The sequence below is a fragment of the Mauremys mutica genome, chromosome 2 (assembly GCF_020497125.1).
Source record: "Mauremys mutica isolate MM-2020 ecotype Southern chromosome 2, ASM2049712v1, whole genome shotgun sequence".
NCBI classification, from domain to species: Eukaryota; Metazoa; Chordata; order Testudines; family Geoemydidae; genus Mauremys; species Mauremys mutica.
In genome coordinates this window covers 250,179,793-250,198,105 of record NC_059073.1, presented here as the reverse complement: position 1 = coordinate 250,198,105, position 18,313 = coordinate 250,179,793, and the positions used below count along the sequence as shown (strand labels likewise).

Genomic DNA, 18,313 nt, shown 5'->3' with positions numbered 1-18,313 from the left:
TTATGTACCTTTAGGGGAGGGGCTACCTCACTGGGCCAAATGTTCCCTTGAGTTACATACAGGCAAATGCACTGAAGTTTAGGTTAGGGGAAAGCCTTTACCTTATGTATTTAAAATATTTACTTTTTCCGCACAGTACTAAAAAAATAAAAGTTTCTTTTAAAAATAATGAAAATATATTTTAGTTAAGGTAAAAATACTAAATATAAAAATGTAATGTAATATTTAAAATAACTGCTAAAAAGTTATGTGAATTGTTTAGTTATATTTACTTTCAATTATGGCACATTACTGCTAACACAGTGAGAAATATGGTGTGCCAATATACCCACATGGTGGGTTAGGAGGGATGCTCATGCATTTCTGCACAGAAAAAAAATCTGCTAGTAAATGAAATATGAGTAATGTTCATGCACTGTGTTGTATAAGTTGTGTGTTGCAGGTAAAGCAGCGCACTATATTCCATCCAATATAGCACGTGTGCATAAGTGTTCTTCTCCATAATCAAAGAATTCTCTGCATCTAAAACAGGAAACATTTTTCCAAGTTACTTTTTGGTTGCTAATAAGTATATGTTACACCGGGAAACCCTGTTTTGATTTTCATCAGCTCTATCTACCTCTTTGATCTACATATTATAAACTTCTGTATTAGATCATGGAACATATGCTTGCAATTGTTTTGAGAAAGAAATAAAAAGTTAGACTTCATTGACTGATTCAAACAACAAATGCAATATTTTTGGAGAGTAGAGTCTTTAGAGAGTAAGTCCTAAAAGTTTTTTTAACTTATTTTTGTGACATGCACATAAACTCATCTAGTTAATAATTCAGTTGTACATTAAAAAAACTAAAAATTGATTCAGTTTATCATCATCATTTTTATGGACAGTAATGAAATAATAAAATTATTTGTCCAAGTTTTCAACTGAGGAAGCACCTCCTTGTATGTTACCAGTAGTAGCTAGATGCCTTCATTTACTTATCAATTATTTGCAGGTTGTAGCGATCCAATATTTCAATGCCATTCTTTTAACTATCACTTTAAGAGATCCCAAAATAACAATTAAAAAATACCAGATCAGGCTTCAGCAGCTAGAGGGAGAGATTGCATCATGTTTTGGCAGTGACTGGAACACTGGCAGCATTCAATATGAGAAGAATAAAATGGCAGCAAAACTGGTCAGCAGCTTCTCTTCATCTGGAGCTTTCCCAGGTAGTTAAACAAAACAAAACAAACACACACACATAAAGCTGCAATGGGAGCAGGTGAAATCCCGGGCTCTTGCATTGCTTTGATGAAAGTAAACGAGGTTGGTTTCCTTGGAGCACATCACCATCCTGAAGAAGCAGACAGATGTGTAAAACCTCCAAATAATGATCTTCAGTAGAACAGCTAGGGACAGTGACCTTTGTCAGCTACACTGTTCATTTGTAGGTTCAGCTTCAATGAGCCTTATGATTTATTCACCTCATTGGAGTTTTGGCTGGTTGACATGTGGGAGTCCAGATTCTCCTTGCATTTCTCCAGATCATGGAAATAAGGGTGAGACAGGGCAACATAGGCAGATATCCTCTTGGTGGGATTGAACGCTAAACATTTCTAAAAGGATTAAAATAAGATGGTTTTAGTGTAGTGGTTACATGTATAATATGCAACCAATATTATAAATAATGAAGATAATATAGATACAAATTAATGAGTATCATTATATTAATTTATAACTACAATAGCCTGAAGATCTAGAGCCAGTTCAAGTGCTGCATGGACCTTGCCTGTTTTCTCAGTCAATGAGAAGTGGTCAGGCAGCTAGGTCAGACTATATCAATATTACACACAAAAACTACATTAAAAGAACACCAAGGTTGCAAAATCAAGCCCTCAAAAATTAAGAAATGTCAAAATTAAGGTTCTCTATGCAAACTTCATTCAGTGCCTTTGTCCATAGGTATTAGGATAAAGTATTTAATTACATCATCATATATTTTGCTACATGATCTCTGCCTTATTCAGTACACAGGATGGACTTGCTCTGGAGATTAATCAGGTTGTGTAGTGAAGGAGGCTGTTGTCCCTACGGTCTCTGCTTCATTTGCTGCAGAAGTTGGAAGGTATGTAGTGAATGAGGCAGGGGATTGTAGGAAGAGTAAGAACAGTCTCATGGTTATGCATGGAGAACTGGATTCTATCTCAGCCTCAGCCACAGTTTTCCTGTGTGATGGTAGGCAAGTTACTTAAACCAAACTTTTCACAGGTCACTAGTTGTGTGTTTTTCATTTTTTGGGTGCTTGACTGGGGACCCTGGGGTCTGATTTCTGAGAACATAAGAATGGCGACACTGGGTCAGACCAAAGGTCCATCTAGCCCAGTATCCTGTCTTCCGACAGTGGCCAATGCCAGGTGCCCAGAGGGAATGAACAGAACAGGTAATCATCAAGTGATCCATTCATAAGAACGGCCGTACTGGGTCAGACCAAAGGTCCATCCAGCCCAGTATCCTGTCTACCGACAGTGACCAAAGCCAGGTGTCCCAGAGGGAGTGAACCTAACAGGTAATGACCAAGTGATCTCTCTCCTGCCATCCATCTCCACCCTCTGACAAACAGAGGCTAGGGACACCATTCCTTACCTGTCCTGGCTAATAGCCATTAATGGACTTAACCTCCATGAATTTATCTAGTTCTCTTTTAAACCCTGTTATAGTCCTAGCCTTCACAACCTCCTCAGGCAAGGAGTTCCACAGGTTGACTGTGTGCTGTGTGAAGAACTTCCTTTTATTTGTTTTAAACCTGCTGCCCATTAATTTCATTTGGTGGCCCCTAGTTCTTATATTATGGGAACAAGTAAATAACTTTTCCTTATTCATTTCTCTACACCACTCATGATTTTATATACCTCTATCATATCCCCCTTAGTCTCCTCTTTTCCAACATGAAAAGTCCTAGCCTCTTTAATCTCTCCTCATATGGGACCTGTTCCAAACCCCTAATCATTTCAGTTGCCCTTCTCTGAATCTTTTCTAATGCCAGTATATCTTTTTTGAGATGACAAGACCACATCTGTACGCAGTATTCAAGATATTCTCCGTCTTATTCTCTATCCCTTTTTTAATGATTCCTAACATACTGTTTGCTTTTTTGACTGCTGCTGCACACTGCGTGGACGTCTTCAGAGACCTATCCATGATGACTCCAAGATCTCTTTCCTAATTAGTTGTAGCTAAATTAGCCCCCATCATATTGTATGTATAGTTGGGGTTATTTTTTCCAGTGTGCATTACTTTACATTTATCCACATTAAATTTCATTTGCCATGTTGTTGCCCAATCACTTAGTTTTGTGAGATCTTTTTGAAGATCTTCACAGTCTGCTTTGGTCTTAACTATCTTGAACAGTTTAGTATCATCTGCAAACTTTGCCACCTCACTCTTTACCCCTTTCTCCAGATCATTTATGAATAAGTTGAATAGGATTGGTCCTAGGACTGAACCTTGGGGAACACCACTAGTTACCACTCTCCATTCTGAAAATTTACCATTTATTCCTACCCTTTGTTCCCTGTCTTTTAACCAGTTCTCAGTCCATAAAAGGATCTTGCCTCTTATCCCGTGACAACTTAATTTATGTAAGAGCCTTTGGTGAGGGACCTTGTCAAAGGTTTTATGGAAATCTAAGTGCACTATGTCCACTGAATCCCCCTTGTCCACGTTTGTTGACCCCTTCAAAGAACTCTAATAAATTAGTAAGACACGATTTCCCTTTACAGAAACCATGTTGACTTTTGCCCAACAATTTATGTTCTATGTGTCTGACAATTTTATTCTTTACTATTGTTTCAACTAATTTGCCCAGTACTGACATTAGACGTACCAGTCTGTAATTGCTGGGGTCACCTCTGGATCCCTTTTTAAATATTGGCATTACATTAGCTATCTTCCAGTCATTGGGTGCAGAAGCTGATTTAAAGGACAGGTTAGAAACCATTGTTAATAGTTCTGTAATTTCACATTTGAGTTCTTTCAGAACTCTTGAGTGAATGCCATCTGGTCCCGGTGACTTGTTACTGTTAAGTTTATCAATTAATTCCAAAACCTCCTCTAGTGACAATCTGTGACAATTCTTCAGATTTGTCACCTACAAAGGATGGCTCAGGTTTGGGAATCTCCCTAACATCCTCAGCTGTGAAGGCTGAAGCAAAGAATTCATTTAGTTTCTCCGCAGTGACTTTAGAAGTTGTGAGTACTAACAACAGCAACTGAAGACAAGAGGAGCCATGCTGGAATATATAAAATGCTATATAAAAATACTAAGTACTCTGAAAAATCAAGCTGCAGATATGTCAAATTGGGCATCCAGAATTAGCAGACACTTTTGACCATAAAATCTCTGTGCCTCAGCTCCCCATCTGCTCCTCATCTCACAAGGCGGGGGTGAAGATAAATTAATTAATGTTTGTGAAGCACTTGGATACTCTAGTGATGAGTGCTGTAGAAAAACCCAGGAGGAAATTAATACTTTTGTCTTCAGAGCAGGGTTTGAATAGAGTGCAATAAATAAGGCCTGAGGCCAGACATTGAACCATGGGGATAAAACAAAATACTGTATAGCACCATCCATCCTGTGCACTGAATGAGGCAGGCATCCTATGGAAAAAATATGTAATTGTGTAATTAAAGACCAGTGGGGACTGAATTAAAGTTGCACAGGCAACTTTTCCACCCTTAAGCTCCCAGTCCCAGTCTCCTTGCCCAATCAGTCCAAAACCCCTGCCATAGTCCCAGCTATTCTAGATTCCCATGTTCCAATGTACTGCTTTCCCTTTCCCAGGTCTGGCTCTTGTCCCACCTACATTCAAGTCAGGTGGCTTCCTCCTCCATGCTGCCTGGGCACCAGATGGGGGCATAGGCCAGGCTAAGCCTTCCCTGGCACAGCCACCCCCGAGGGACACCTGGGTCGCAGGGCCACGCTCCTTCCCTGAGGCCCCACCCACCCACCGCTGCTGCCGCCTGCCTACCCGCATTCCATCCCCCTCCCCCCCCGCAAGGTCCCATGCTGCTGGCTGTGTTGCTTCTCCTCGGGGGCGGGGGAGTGAGGAGGGATGCTGCGAGCAAGTGGTGGGTGCGGGGGGCTGGTCAGGGAGTGAAGCGGCTTGGGCAGGCATGGGGGCCGCTGGCTTGGACAGAGGGGGACGCCGACTCTGCTCGGCACTCAGGCAGAAGGGGAGGGGCCAGCAGCCTAGCTTCCCCAAAGTGAGGTTCACCTGCCGCCCAGGGATGGGTGGTCACTGAGAGCACAAGAGAGACAGGCTCCTTGCTCTTAATTAAGGTGCCTAAACTCAGGCCCAGCCTGCCCCACAGAAATCAGGAATAGGGTGACCTGATAGCAAGTGTGAAAAATTGGGACACGGGGTGGGGGGGTAATAGGAGCCCATATGAAAAAAAAGCCCCAAATATCAGGACTGACCCTATAAAATTGGGACATCTGGTCACCCTAATCAGGAATGGCAATTATGAGGCAAGTCTGGCTTTTCTCTAGCCCTGGGGTGGAGCATGTTCAGTCGCTCTGAGAGGATGGTGCATGCTCAGTCTTGGCAGCACTAGGAGCTGTAAGGGGATGCAGCGTTCCCAGGGCAGATGGAATCTTAAGAGTTTTTAGCCAGTAAACTCAAAGAAGTCCCTACTGAGCATGTGTGAAATGAGATTTTTCAGCTGCTTATATCTTAGCCAAATTTGGACACATTTTCACATGAATAGCAAAAGGAACGTCCCTGACACAAAGGTCATCCCCTGACAAATTTAAAATCTCTGCTGTAAATCATGGGCTGCTAGAGCTTCTCAAAGAAAAGATCACCAGGATTTTTTAACATTGCAAACCAATACATTTTTCTTTAGTTTTGTTCTTGGAAACAGTGGAACCATTTTGGTTGAAACTTTCCAAAAACAATTCAGCCTGAGGAAGACATCTGACATAAAAAAAGTTCCGCTCAAATAGTTAAAGTCTGACAAAGTTATAAGCAACTGAAAAAATCTTATACTATGAAGTGTTAATAATAGGCAGTGCTACCAGCCATGCCTATAATCAAATAAGTATAGGAAAATCCAATATTTCATAGCTGTTAATCACCTGATGTAGTCCTTGCATTTTCTAATAACATTGTGTGAAAGGCTAGCAGGCATAGGGATAGAAGGCTAAGCTAGCTGTTACACATCATTAGCACTTAAATAAATAATAATGTATTCAAATCCTTTTAAAATATTTATTTGTTCTGTGACACCCACTAGAGTGAGTCAACAACATTTTTAGGCAACCCCACCCCTGGGTTTCTGGTGCATGTGTAACCATGATCTTTACCAGTTGTTGACCCAATGGTTGGTATGTTTTCCGTATCCCCCTTAGTGCCTAATCCACAGAGCATGCAAGTCTGTTACAGTCCCCAGCTATGGAGCTTGATTCCTTAACTCAAGGTGTAGCAAGTCAAGCTTTTAGCTCTGGAAGTCTGGTTCAATCTCTGGTGCTACCATATGTAGCCAACTGGTCAGTGTGTGTTGGAAAATATTTAGTGAATGAGGCAGGGGATTGCAGGAAAAGTAAGGATAGTCTCATGGTTATGCAGTTGAATCTATCCTGGAGAACTGGATTATATCCCAGCCTCAGCCACAGATTTCCTGTGTGATGATAGGCAACCCCTACTTCCAGTCCACAGAGAATATGGGTTTTCACAATTCACTGCTGAACTCAGCTCTACTAGATGCCAGTGCAACCTCCCATTGTTCGCTTATGTCAAATTCTGTGAATCAGTGTAAAGACAAGTAAATCTGCACTGGTGAGCTCCACAGAGATTGAGGAGAAGAAGAAATTGCATCTTCTTTGACTGTGAAGTGGCTATAGTAGCCTGGAATACCCTGAAGCTGGAGTAGGCCCTGTACTGCTTATGCATGCTCTCTGTGGGGGAAAACAGTTGGTGAATCCACAAATGATGACCCCAAGGAGCTGGGCTCAGCATTGCACAGAAGACATGCACCACCCAAATGTCCTACCCTCTGTGCACAGCAGTTTTTGTACAAGTTCTGCTGTATACAGCACTTCTGTGCCATGGAGGAAAGGCAATTCAGCCTCCGGAATCGCTTCAGGCTCACCTCTAATTATATTATTACATTAAAAAAACTGTTTCTTGACATGATGCAAGGTGCAGTAGCTGCAGTCATTTAAGTTATGCTTGGAGAATAACAGAAACTTACAAGAAGTAAGTCCTTGCCTAGTTCATCGATATCTGGTACAAAATTTTCAATGGGTTGTGGGGGTCTGGAATTGAAAGCGTGTCTTGGAAGGGCAACATCACTAGGCCAGTCTTCTTCTTCCGGGAGCCCAATGACACTGTATAAGGAACAAGCATACATATTAGCTGGGGGTGAAACAAAAATATGTTACTGCTGTATTTATACAGCCTCATCTTCTTTCATTGTATGAATCGCTAAATCCTGCTTCACGTGTTTTCATGGGATTGCCACTTGTTCTTTTGATGCGAGCAGCAGCATTATATAGGATCACAGGATAATCTATTAAATCATACAAGGCAATTTAAAAAACCTGTATAGACTATACTTCACATGCACAATAAGGGACAGATAATACAGCCCTTGCTTGCACTGAGTAGCACCTTACTCTGTAAGTAATCCCACTGATTTAAATAGGACTGTTTGCAGAGCATTGCATTATTCAGTGGGAGTAGGGATGGCAGAACTGGGCCTTAATGATGCATGGTAAAAAATCTTTACAGAGGCAGCTTGGTGGTAATGCTCTGGCCTGGGTCTCATTCTCCTGAGTCCCTGGATTGGCAAGGTGCTGCAAGTGCTTTGGGAGAAATGTGCTCAGACTTCGGAGGCATAGAGGCACCTTATATCACTCAAGAGTGACTGAAAGGAGATGTCACAGAGGAATTCCATGCAGGCCTCATTTGCCACAAGGATGATGATCCTGACAAAAGTCCTTAAGGAAAAGACAGCAGAGCATAGGTCAAGGAGGCCATTTCCCAAAATTAAATAACTCAGCTGCTTTAGGATAAAATTTTCAAAAGCACTTAATTGTATGTAGGCTCCTAAGTCACTTTGGTGCTTTTGAAAAATTTACCCCTAATTTTGTTTTATGTTCATCTTATCCATAGTTGGAAAACTAATATTTCTTCTTCTGAATATGACACAAAGCTTCTCCTTATGAAATGAGCATGCTAATTTGTAGAAACATGGATAAATGAAAATAGCTGAATAGTTGGGATTTCTTTTAAATGTACCAAAAAATCCCACCACCTTTCTTTTTAGACTATGTCTCTACACAGACCAAGCTTCAGCCTGGAGTTAATATTTCCGATAGAGCTATAAAGTGGTGAAATTAGGGCTTGTAATGGAAATGCTGACAGAGACCCATTAGCCAGACTTTACATACCAAGTTTTAGCCAAAATCAATTTTACAGCTGAATTTTACACTCCTTAAAACTGAGATTTATAATGAAAATGCTGACAGACTCAGAAGTATAACACAGAAAAACAAGTTTCCTTAAGAGTTTGGGCTTTCAGTTGAAATGCCAGCAGGGTGCAGCATTGTCCTTTCTTTTTATTAATAGTAGACACAGAATGAAAATTAGGACCAAGCATTGCTCTTGCTTACTTATAAATCCTGAGTTACTCCATTCAAATCAATGGAATTACTTCAGATTTCTACAGGTCTGAGAGCAGTATTTGGCCCTTAGTATTTAAGGTATCTCAACAAACTAACATCATGTACTAAAAACAGCAGTGTGGCCAGGAGTGCACCACCACTTAAATCTTGGGGCTATTTCCCCGCAGTATCCACTAGGGTGACCAGATGTCCCGATTTTATAGGGATAGTCCCAATATTTGGGGCTTTTTCTTATATAGGTGCCTCTTACCCCCCACCTCCCATCCCGATTTTTCACACTTTCTATCTGGTCAGCCTAGTATCCACAGACTGCTAAGCTCTTGCCAAAGGGGGAATTAGATTTCTTTGAAAAGTTAAACTTGATTGTTATTAATTATTTATAAGTAACCACTGCCATGCAGGGAGCTTTACTTATAAGATGACAAGTCCTGCCCCGAGGGTCTTGCAGTTTAAGACTCTGATCCTGCAAATGCTTAGCCATGTGGGTATCATTACATATGTGCTAGTCCCATTGAACCCAGTGAATACACGCATGTGCATAAGTGATGAAGACCTGAGTCCACATCAGATATAACAAAATGGAGAGTGTTCGATCGGGGGTGGGGGGGGTGTTTAAATGGTAATTAAATATACAAGTTTGTTTTCTTTAAAATGTGTCGAGTTAGTTCTGATTTTTCTTTTAAGGAGAATATGATTGGGCATGAGAGCACAAACAGACCAGAGTGGATGCTAGCAGTTGGAAGTTAGCAGCAAGAAGTGAGAAGGCTGCCTGGTGCCCAGGAAAGGGGGGCTGGTTCCAGGCATAAGGGGCAGCATTAAAAAAAAATACAAAAATAGGAGTTGGATTTTTTTCAAGTGGATGTTTACAGATCCTACAAAGCATTTGGAAATTGTTTAATACACCAGTGTCTGTCTGGCAGCCCTAGCAGGTTGCACTACCATTTGGGTGACCAAGATTCTGGAGCATATTGGAGGAAGCTATTTTATCTTCTCGCCATACCAACAGTACAATAGTAGCAGTAGCAGTAAATATTGATAGATTATGGTAGAACCCAAAGGCCCGAGTTCAGACCTGATCCTGAGAGAGGCTGAGTACTTTCCATTCCCAGTGACTGCAACAGGAGTTGAGTATGTTTAGCACACCCTGGCATCTGGCCTTAAATCTGTGAGCATACACTGTGTATTGATGTTGGCATGGGGAAAAGAGGGGAGGGTTATGGGCCATCTCAGTCTTTGTGGAGAACTCCAACTAATGTAAATAAAGGCTGCACAGGTGGAGCAAGGTCCAATTATCTGAAAAAATGTCAGTCCAGAATGTAGGAAAATCCTAAAACAACTTTATCCAAATTGGCCTAGAGAATGACTCACTACCATAGCAGGCAACAGCTCCCTCATAAAGGCAAGGCCTATGCCTAAATGTTGGGGGTCTCCAGCTGTGAAAACAGAAAATAAACACTATCTGACATAAAAAAGCAAGAAGGAGGCATTTGAAATATTGAAGGATAATTACACAAAAGAGGCAAGGCAGATTTTCTCTTTAAGTGCAGTGTGTAACAGAGAATTTCTTCTCTCTCCTAAAATTGGCACAGTATTTTTTTCTTCCTGATTAATGGTTGAATTCTTTTCCATACAGGTAATCTCACCCACTAGGGAGGGATAGACAGTTCATTGGAGGAGGCTGCTGTTGGCTGCTATGTTTTTATTCCTATTCCAATTCATTTGTTTTGGGTTTTTTTTCCTGAAATGTCATTAACAATTTAGGATCTTTAAAAAAAAATCACAACCATACTCTTCACATTGTTAAAATATGCTGCATCTATCAAACATTCCTTGTTTAATACAGCAGAATATAAATTAATCAAAAGGGATAACTTTGCCAGAACTAGAAAAAGCAAACAGGCGAGGACTGATTGTTTTTGGATTGTACAGGAAGGACTATTCACGAGCATGGCAAATTAACCACGCTAGTGAGTCACATACACTGGTATGGTATGCAGGAAAGGGAAGTCAACTGAATGAAAATCAAGACCTGCAATTTGGGAACCTCATTTTAAACTATGAAAATCTTCAGAAATGGATGTGTTAAAATTTGAGAGCTGGAAAAATGATTAGAGACACAAATTCATTATTTGACCTACTAGAGTAGCACTTTCCTTTGAAGCTTTATCATCTTCTCTCTGGAATTTCTGCAGGGCTGTAAGGGTGGACAGTGCTCCCTCCCCCCTGCCCACCTCCCCCCTGCTCCTCCTGGCCTACTGTTATGACTCATCTTGGCCTCTCCCTCCAACTGGATGCCTGGAACTCTCTACATGGGAAAGGGAGGACAGCTACAGAGGTGAATGAGCCCTCTTTCTGTGCAGGAGTGGGAACAGCCATATGCGTGTCTGGTGGTCATAACCACTCAAATATTATTATAAAACATTTATATTGGGCCTTAAATTTACATGGCATTTTCCAGGACACCATTAGAAACATTCCTTACTGTGAAGATATTTTAATCTAAAACAACAGAGAGGTGATTGATATTTTTCTCACTTATCTGTATCAATGACTTTAAAATGGAGAATTTTTATTCAAAAACATACTTTGGAGGGGGGAGTAATTCTACTTTAAAAAGTTGAGAGTTTATCTGAAGAGGAACTTCATTACAGAGTTGTAAAATGTTTTAAAATAAATTATCGCATCTCTAAGACAGCATCCATTTTATCTTGATACCTTTTATGTTTTCATAGCTGCCTTTAGCACCAAAATATGTTTTTTTAATAATCTTCATTGGATATACAGTGAAGCTAAAATATTCCTTTCCAAGGAAGTTGTTGATCAATATTAACATTTTTACTTAATAATTAACATTTTTGAGGGATTCTGATTACATTTTTTTTTGAAATTCATAAATGAACAAAATATTGAATAGCTAAAACTTTATTTGGCTTTGTAAGGTGATTCTTTCTTGAATGCTCTAACTTTTACGAAAATGCGTGAATGGTGCATGAACCATACATTTAAAAGATTAGAAAAAATCCCCCAGAAATCTATTATCTTCTTGATGATGACCGTTATTTCTATAAAACTATATTCCACGCACTTTCCTCCTTCCTCTTTGACAGAGAATACATGGAAATATTATATTGCAGTGCAAACAGCAATAGGAATTATGTTCTAGGAATACTTTGTTCAAGTCCTTTTACTCCATAAAAACATGGCAAAGAAACCGGGAAGTGTTTCAAGCTAAACTGCCACTGACATAATGCAGCAAATTAGTACTTACTCAAAGATTTTTCCTAGCTGATCAACATCTGAATTTCCACGAAAAAGTGGCCTGAAAGAATAAAGAAATAGAGTAAGATTTCTTTAACTAAAGTGAACTTGTACTTGTCACTGAAAGTTTCCAAAACAAACCAAAACCCTGTTATTTTGCTGAGTGCTCAGTTGTTACCCCTTTGTGTTTTTATCCAGTCTGTATCTGCACTTTTCAAGGTTTCTCCTTGTATTGGTAACAAGACTTTAAGTTAATGGATCAGGCACAGATACAGACATGTTACATTTGAGAAGTAATTGCATCCTTTAACATGAGTAAAATAACTTTATTTCCTATCCTTTTTTAAGCTATCAGCATAAGAGTAAATCAAACCACTGGTTCATGAAACAAAATATTATCCACAACAATTATGTAGGCCACATTCAAAGTGCTGTTTAGAGAGAGTCATGAAATGCATTTTAATAAAATAAAAGACTGATTACTAATGATATGTTTTAGAAATCAAATCCCTTGTGTATTCTACTAAAAATGAATCCCTAAGCTCTGGGGTTCAAATTGAAGACAATAGGGTTACATGAATCTGTAAATCACGGGATGTAAAACAGTGCAGAATTTACCTTGAAAGAGAGGAAAGCTTCTGCTGCATAAATAAAAATACATTTAGGAAATAAATTAATAATCCAAGCCTTCAATGGGTTGTTAGAAACAACAGTGACTAAAAAAATACTCACTTTGAAAACTAGTGATATATACCACGTCCTTTTAAAGTGCAATTAAGATTTCTGTTCTTCTGTTATTGTAATTTGCAAACTATCATCCCCCTGTAATGGTACATTTACTAAAAGCAATGTGAAAGTGACTGTACAGTAAGAGATGTAACAAACAATTGCGTGATATATTAGCTACCTGTCCCGACAGCACAATATGGTGTGATCTATGCTGTACCTATTTTTATGCCTAAAATTCTAAAGAGATTTAAAACAGACTAGTAAATCCCGGATAATGTAGAGTCCTGTCCACCAGGAATTTATATATCTTCCTATGGTGAGCAGGCCTCCGGTAGCTGTATAAGGTAGTGTAGCACTTTGGCGTAGCTATAAAAGGGATATAGTGGGAGTAGTCAAAGGAGCACACTGTAGGCAGATTGCAAGAAATGAGATTTTACTGTTGTCACCTGACAGCCAGGTTGCCTCCCCCTTCAGAACTCTTAACTCCCCGAATGCAAGGCATGTTGTAAGCTTATAGTTGCAGTTACCATGACACAACACAGGGTAGCACCTTAACTGAAACATAGAGACTTTATAAATGATGCATATTCTGGTGCCTTCAGTAGCAGCACGTGATTGAGTTTTCCCCATGACCAGTTCTCCTTCCCCTTCATTTGCCCAGCGTATTGCTTTTCTTTCCCCTGACTGAGCTCCCTCACAGTGCGACCAGTCAGTGAGATACCAACCATTTAATGGTTTCAGTTTGCCAGAGAAGAACTCCCATCTGCATTAGGAGATAAAGGGACACTTGGCCATACCCTTCCTCCTCCCCAGACCACAGGCACAGAAATGGGAGTAGTCTGCACAGTCCTAAGGATGGTTTAAAAGGCATCTTTCTCCCTGCCTACCAGTTAATTCCTGGAAAGACTGAAGGCACAGTACTTCTTAGAGCTCTCATTGGGGCAATGCAGCTCCATGTCACTGTCTAATTTAGGGTTGTGGATCAATTACACAATCTAGCCTTATATGTCCCCACATACGTGACAGACTCAAGAACCGTAACATCTCTCCTCTAAAATGACTGACCACACAAAATACATGTCCTGAGAGAAGTCTGTAACACCCAGAAAAACAATAGCAAAGGAATGACTGTAAAATGTGCAGGTCATCTTTCATGTACTATATGTGCATTCTACTCCCTCATGTTAGCACATGATGTCACATCATCTTAGACTAAGCTGTTTTGGGGAAGGAAATTGAGAGAAGAATCTGACCCAGTTACCCCTGCAACCGTATTATTCCAAGTTTAAACTGCCTTTTTGTTGACTGTGAAGCATTGTGCACATTTAGGACAGTGGGTCTGAAATAAATAAGAAGTAATGGTATGTGTTGTTTTGCACATGTACACCACTGTTTGTTGATTAATTTCGGCCTCTTTTTAATAAGATTGTTTCAGTTTACATTGGATCTTTACTCATTTTAAGCCTTCCCTGCTTTACATCATTTCACCGTATCAGCTTCTAAGGAAAAGAGAACATGACTCCAAACAGATATGAACAACTAATTCTGCGGTCAGTTATGAGCCTGATTTCCGGAAGTGTTTGAGCATCCATAATTCCACAGAAGTCAGGGGAGGCAGCAGGTCCTTCGTACCTCTGTTCATTTTGACAACTTCAGGTAAATTTTAAGTGACCATTTGAAACTGCTAACGTGCCTCAACCTCCTCCATCAAGCTGTGGATTTTCCTCTGGCTCAAAGCATTATAAAGCATGCCCCTTTAAGCTAAAGAAATGTACGCATTCAAAACGTTCCATCCAAGCAAAAGTAAAGCAGATCCAATGTTTTAAAATGTATTCTCAACCTTCTGTTAATGTGAAAACTTGGCAAATTCAGCCTTGTTCTCAAATCACCTTAGGCAGTGTCATGCCAAAACAAGTATGATTCTTGGGATTTTTAAGGAAGACTTTTCCCATAGCTGCTGCTCCCTTGGATTTAGTAAGAGCTGAAGCAAAAATTTAAATTATTTTGAGAGTGTAACCATAGAGCACAACGTGACCTTCCAGCGCACTCTGATATTCCACCACAATGAAGAATTAATTCATTCATCTTTCAGACTCTTATCCATCCCAGAGTCATGACTTCAACTGGGTGCCAGCATTGGGCAACACCAATGGGATGAATTTGCCTCATTAATTTTGGCTGATAGCTCAATACTGCCTGTACAGATGACTGGAGAAGCACATTCATTTAATCTGCAGGCACATGAAGACCTCCTGTCTCACATTTTGGCACCATTTACTCTGTAGTAGTGGTGTGCCAGCACAGACTGTATGTGCAAATCCAGTGCACCTTATATGGGAACTCTCATCTCAAGCAATTGTTTTTTAATTCTGTTCTTAAAGGTGGATGTCAGCACTCTCAGTACTGATGAATCTGTAGTATACTCCAGCAGCCACAGGAAAAATCAAATTTCATCTCCTGCTTCTTGTATCTTTCACTTGACTCACTCCCCAGGATTTATTTATTTTATATTAACTGAAGCCAGAAGTCCTTAACTCAGAGATACAGTCTCCTTTATGTGAGGGCAATCTGCGTAAAACAAGTTAAACTCGGGGGGACGATTCAGTTTACGGAGTTTCCTACTTGCTCTTTTGTGGGGTGAAGGCAAGGGACTGGCTTTGCAACCTGTAGCAGAGTTCCATCCTCTGAACTCATGGAACCCCTAAGAGTTCTGTGCAGATAGGGATCCACAGGAGGCAAGGGCTATCCACCTGGACACCTCTGGCCTCCATTATTCCCCCCTCCCCCCTGGACCCTACCAGCTCCCACTGGCAGTGGTTACTGCAGGATCAATGCTTGTGGGAGGTCCCCATTCAGAACATATCTAAAAGGCAGAGGGAAGGGCTATGTTCTACAGTGCAAACAAGGCAGAAGTTTATATATTTGCACAGCCTCAGGATCTCTCAACTTCCGCAGTGTCCTCCATGTTTTGTTTTGATGGCCAGGTTGGTTTGGGGACAATCCAGAGCATCTCCAGTGGCTCCCCCACTCCCTCTCTTTGGGTCACAAAGTCCCATGGGTGGCCTCTGCTGGGTGCAGGGGAATCATACCAGAGAGTTTGACTCCTCTTTACTGTGGGAGCAGGCTCTCCTCAGTATGTGGATGTGGAGAGGAGTAGGAGACACTCAGTTTTGACTCAGTCTTAGTGGAGCGAGCTCCCAGTGAAGTCAAGGACTGAGTGAAAATTGAATAAGAATCTCAGGATTTAGCCTTGAAGTACAGAATGTGCTGATGCCCTATTAAGCGGATATGAGCTACAGGAGTTTGCAATATGGCTTTTTTCTCAGGACAAATCTATTTATCTTCTTAACAGAGCAAGCCAAAAGAAAGATAAATACACACCGAAATATAAATAGAAGTTAGAATATGAACTAACAGTGGAAAACAACACAAATACAAAAATGTAATGTGTGTGTACAGATCAAAAATATTTACACTGATATTTCCCTGGCAGAAAGGAACTAGATTCCAAGGTCACAAGGGACCAGTACGATCATCTAGCCTGACTGTGTAACACAGGCCCTAGAACTTCCCTGACAAATTTCTTTGAGCAGATCTTTTTTAAAAAAACACCTAGTCTTGATTTTAAAACTGTCAGTGACAGAGAGTCATCATGACCCCCAGTAAATTGTTACAAGGAGTAATTACGCTCACTGTTAAACAGTGACACCTTATTTCCAGTCCGAATTTGTCTAGCTTCAACTTCCATCCAGTGGATTGTATTATGCCTTTCTCTGTTACATTAAAGAGCCCATTATCAAATATTTGTTCCCCATGCTGATACTTATAAACTGTGATCAAGTCACTTTTTCACATTCTCTTTGTTAAGATAAATAGATTTTGCTCCTTGAGTCCATCACTGTAAGGCATGTTTTCTAATCCTTTAATCGTTCTTGTGGCTATTCTCTGATCCCTCTCCAATTTATCAACATCCTTCTTGAATTGTGGACACCAGAACTGGAAACAGTGTTCTAGAGGTAAAATAACCTCTCTACTCCTACTAAAGATTCCCTTGTTTGTGCATCCCAGGATCACGTTAGCCTAGGGGTTGGCAACCTTTCAGAAGTGGTGTGCCGAGTCTTCATTTATTCACTCTAATTTACGGTTTTGTGTGCCACTAATACATTTTAACCTTTTTAGAAGGTCTCTTTCTATAAGTCTATAATATATAACTAAACTATAGTTATATGTAAAGTAAATAAGGTTTCAAAATGTTTAAGGAGCTTCATTTAAAATTAAATTAAAATGCAGAGCTCCCTGGACTGGTGGCCAGGACCTGGGCAGTGTGAGTGCCACTGAAAATCAGCTCGTGTGCCGCCTTTGGCACCTGTGCCATAGGTTGCCTACCCCTGCGTTAGCCCTTTTGGCCACACCATCTCATTGGTAGCTCATGTTTAGCTCTTTGTCCACCATAACCCCCAAATCTTTTTCAGTCACTGCTTCCGAGGATAGAGTCCCCCCTCGTATAAGTAGGAACTACATTCTTTGTTCCTAGATGCATACATTTACATTTAACTTTATTAAGATGCATATTGTTTGCTTGCGCTCATTTTACCAAGGGATCCAGCTCACTTTGAATCAGTGACCTGTGCTCTTCATTATTTACCACTCCCCCAATTTGTGTGTCATCTGCAAACTTCATCAGTGATGATTTTATGTTTTCTCTCAGGTCATTGATAAAAATGTTAAATAGCATAGGGCAAAGAACCAGTCCCTGCAGGACCCCACTAGAAAAACACTCAATGATTCCCTGCTTACTATTACATTCTGAGACCTATCAGCCAGTTTTTAATCCATTTGATGTGTGCCATATTAATTTTGTATTGTTCTAGTTTTTTTAATCAAAATGTCATGCTGTATTAACTCAAACACCTTACAGAAGTCTAAGTATAACAACAAGAAAGATTTCACCATTCACCAACTCTATGCTCGTTTGCTTTTCCAAGGCTCACAAAGTCACACATTTTGTTCACTTGCATTGAACACTTTGTCCATCTGAGCTGGGTACCTGCTCTCTAAAGGTTGAGAGCTTTGTTGTGTACATGCTGCTCTTTATATCAGCTGCCGCTCAGTGAAAATTGAAGTGTTAACAGATCATAAGAAAATCTCCTGTGGCCAAATTCATTCTTGGTCTAAACTCCATTGACATGTCACAAGGAGTGCATACAAAGTCATGGAGTTGCACCCCAGAGATAAATGTGGTCTAAGTGTATACAGGCTGGATTGCTTCTAGACTTTAGACTATACTGCTTTATAGACCTGAGGAAAATACTTGTTTTCCCTGTAACAATAAAACCACCAGCATAGAGAAAGCAAAGGAGATTTTTATATGCTCCTTGGCAATGACTGATCTTGAGTACCACACATTAGGAGCCAATGCATTTAAACTAGTTTATCCCACTGGAAATCACTTCTCAATTTCTGACTTTGAGGTGTTAATCTTTGAATAAAACAGATATAAAAAGATGTATAAGAAATGGAAAATAGGATCAAGGAGAAAAAAGTAGTCAAGGCTTCCATTTCTAATCCAAACACATTGCAGAGCCATGGGGGTAGCTCTAGAACCGCCAACACAACTGCCTACAAAACTGGGCCAGGAGCCAGATACATGAGAT

The 18,313-nt window shown here is 40.3% G+C and overlaps 1 protein-coding gene across 8 annotated transcripts in view; it reads right to left on the bottom strand.

Moving 5' to 3' along the window:
- Nucleotides 1-370: 370 nt before the first annotated feature.
- CDK6 (cyclin dependent kinase 6) overlaps nt 371-18,313 on the bottom strand; it is a 180,068-nt gene continuing 162,125 nt past the window's right edge. For 4 of the 8 annotated variants that reach the window (XM_045003114.1, XM_045003117.1, XM_045003115.1 and 1 more), the window contains exons 6-8: nt 11,941-11,991; nt 7,238-7,373; nt 414-1,602 (exon numbers count right to left, since the gene is read on the bottom strand). In XM_045003114.1, coding sequence (XP_044859049.1) covers nt 1,456-1,602; nt 7,238-7,373; nt 11,941-11,991 — 334 coding nt within the window. In that variant the 3' untranslated portion in view covers nt 414-1,455. Of the gene's footprint in view, nt 1,603-7,237; nt 7,374-11,940; nt 11,992-18,313 lie in introns of those variants that run through there. The other 4 variants (XM_045003120.1, XM_045003122.1, XM_045003119.1 and 1 more) reach the window with 3 other exon arrangements.